The sequence below is a fragment of the Sinocyclocheilus rhinocerous genome, unplaced genomic scaffold (assembly GCF_001515625.1).
Source record: "Sinocyclocheilus rhinocerous isolate Xijiao unplaced genomic scaffold, SAMN03320098_v1.1 scaffold945, whole genome shotgun sequence".
In the NCBI taxonomy this organism is placed as follows: Eukaryota; Metazoa; Chordata; class Actinopteri; order Cypriniformes; family Cyprinidae; genus Sinocyclocheilus; species Sinocyclocheilus rhinocerous.
The window spans coordinates 955,148-958,242 of NW_015629570.1; the positions used below are offsets into that span (position 1 = coordinate 955,148).

General features: G+C 30.4%; 1 protein-coding gene across 2 annotated transcripts in view; it reads left to right on the top strand.

Moving 5' to 3' along the window:
* The first annotated feature begins 54 nt into the window (after positions 1 to 54).
* LOC107739358 (protein FAM207A-like) overlaps positions 55 to 3,095 on the top strand; it is a 20,351-nt gene continuing 17,310 nt past the window's right edge. For both annotated transcript variants that reach the window (XM_016551451.1, XM_016551452.1), the window contains exons 1-2: positions 55 to 414; positions 560 to 683. In XM_016551451.1, coding sequence (XP_016406937.1) covers positions 220 to 414; positions 560 to 683 — 319 coding nt within the window. In that variant the 5' untranslated portion in view covers positions 55 to 219. The remainder of the gene's footprint in view (positions 415 to 559; positions 684 to 3,095) is intronic.

Here is a 3,095-nt window from a genome sequence, read left to right on the forward strand (position 1 = left end):
AAAAAAAAAAAAAAAGGTTGCCAACCGCCAATAAACACCAAAAAAGAAGAAGAAGAAGAAGGAACTCATCTTCTGTTTCATTTTCACCCGGACAATATTAGCTGCAACACCAAACAAATTGTCAATTTTAACACGTGCGGGACTTATTCTGAATGTATGCGCGGTGTATAAATATTAAGATCTTATCAATATAAATTAAAACGCATACACCGAGACAGAATGGTGGGGAAAATTAAACGGGCCCGGCAGAAGCTCCACCACGGCGCTGTAAAGCTGGAAAATGAGGCCGAAAACAAACCCATGCTGGGGGGGAATCTGGAGAAGATACAGATCAAGCCCATTCAGCTCATTAAAACAGATTCAAAAGAGACCAAACTCAACACCTCTGACAGCAGTATAAACAGGAATTCAAAGGTATAGATATTTGTTTGGATTGTTATTCATTTGTCGTATGCTACTTTCACATGTCAGTGTAATATGTTGCCAGTGTCATTTCTCCTCAGATGACCTGCTCTTAATGAGATCATTCTTCATTCAGCTTCATGTGTTTTCCATGTAGGCGTTCAGTTTTCCCACTGGAGTTTTTGCTGGAACTAAAATCTCCCCTGAGTCTTTAGTTCAAACGCTGAAGGTTGATGAACCAAATGTGACCATAAGTAAACAGTCTGCAGGAGAACAGAAAGGTGAGGGGGGTTTTTTTCTCTCCTTTTTTATTCCTCAAAGATTTGCTTTTAAATATGTAAATATTTCAACATGATATTAAAAGTATTTCGTGTTGTTACACATGCAAAAACAAATAAAAAATGATTATATTGTATTATAATTCGTAATGTTATTTTTTTTTTTTACTTTTAAATCTGAATTTAGTAATTTATTTAATTATGCTAATGTTTATGATTTAAAACATGTAAATAATGAGTTAATATTGTTTTTTTATGTAAATTATGATTTCATATTATTTTTGCTATTATAAAGTATTGTAATTGCACTATATTTTTTACATTTAATTCTGAAAGTTGTATCATCTTGAAAAAAGTTATTATGCAAAATGAAGAAGAATGTTTATTATTTAATTTATCGGTCATAATCATTTAGTATTTGTTTTACTTTTACTATACTTTCACATTTTTGCACAGATTTGCTTTTAATTATGTAAGAATTTCAACGGAATGTTACATATTAAAATAAATTATTATATTTTAATATATTGTAGTATAATTAAAATATTTATATTTACATTTAAATGAAGGATATGTTGACAAATGTAAAGCTATGCAAAATGTGGAAAAAATATTTATTCTATTTATAGGCCATAAACATGCAATATTTATTTTACGTTTACTATTTTAATGCTATTATAGTTTATGTTTTGCACAGATTTGCTTTTAATTATGCAAGTATTTCAACTGAATAGTACAAGTATTTCATCTTAATACATACTCAAAAATGTCAAACGAAGAAAAGTTATAATGCAAAATGAAAAGGATGTTTTTTTTCTATTTATTTGTCATAATCAGGTAATATTCATTTTACTTTCTATTATAATCTTTTAATTCAGATTTTTGTTTTTTGCACCAGTTTGTTTTTAAATATGTATTTCAACTGAATATTACATTTCATGTTAATACATACTCTTTTTATAGGCTGTAATCATGTAGTGTTAATTTTAATTTAACTATAATATCATCGTTATATTAAAATGTAATGTTATTATAAAAAAAGATGAATCATATTTAAATGCATAATCTTGTTGCCAAAAATGCGCACACGTTTGTGACCACAAGATGGCAGTCTGTAGCATGTTTTTGAAGTCTTGTAAAATCTAAAGTCTGTTTCGGAAATTATGTATATGAAACATCTGTAACGTGTTGGATGTTTGAAATCAATCAACAAAGATTTGATTTATGCTGTAAGGGTGGTGTAGCCTAGTGGTTAAGGAAGATCCAGGCTCTTCATTGAGAAGTTGTTGGTTCGAATCCCGGAACTAAGCATGTAGCAAGTTGTAGAGTTATCAACGTATGATGTGATTAGATGAATGTGAGCGTGTTTTTGACATGTATCGAGTGTCTCTCTATAAATGTCAGCTGTGTGTGAGTATTGAGGTTGGGTAAGGAGGGCTGTTCTATTCCTGGCTGTCTGCAGTATAAATAACTCATGCGTGAACATCACAGCGCTGCTGCATCAATGCACTGACTGATGTGACCGCTGACTCCACGGCTGCTCACGCGCACGAATCTGTGTTTCTCTTGAGGAGAACTGCACGATTGAGGGCAACTAGTAAAGCTGGAAGACTGACTGAGCACGTATATGAGTTATGCCTCACCGTGGCTTTGGCTACACTGTAAAAAAAAAATCTGTGACATTTACGGTAAAATACCGGCAGCTGTGGTTGCCAGAACTTCACCATAAAAAATATGGTAGCAACATTTTAAATTACGTTAAATGTAATTAAATTTATTCACTGAATATATTATGGAAACTTACTGTTAACCAGTTAACAGGTTTTTACTGTAACATTTTTACAGTCTTTTACTGTTAAAATCACAATCATTTTTTACAGTGTACTATTCTAGTCTTGATATTTCTGCAGAGTAAACATACAGTGTACGTTTACTGTACTTAGTATGCAAACTTTTTGTGCGTGGGTGTTTCTTGAATTCTGGGGGTTTTGGTACTGCAGACTTTTTTAGAAACTCTCTTAAAACATATTTTCATGCTCTTCATGCTGAACTTTATTTGTTCAGTATTAGTAAAAGCAAAAATGTTGTTGTTTTTCCCCCCTTAAAAAGTCATTAACATTTCCTCCACATTCATAGCTAGCATTTTATGTATCCTAAATGTATCATAAATACTTTTTTTATATTTTTAAATCATTTATTTGAATAGATTATATAATTATTTTTAATGTAATAAATATTGAAATGGTTTATTTGACTCTTTATTAAGATCATAGTATACAAATTCTGTTTTCTTAGTTTATCAGTTAATCAATATATTATTTTACTAATATCCACTACTTGTTTGAAAATGATTCATATTCATATATAATCAATCAGAAGATATTCAAATAAATTAAATAAAAAACTAAAGCATTC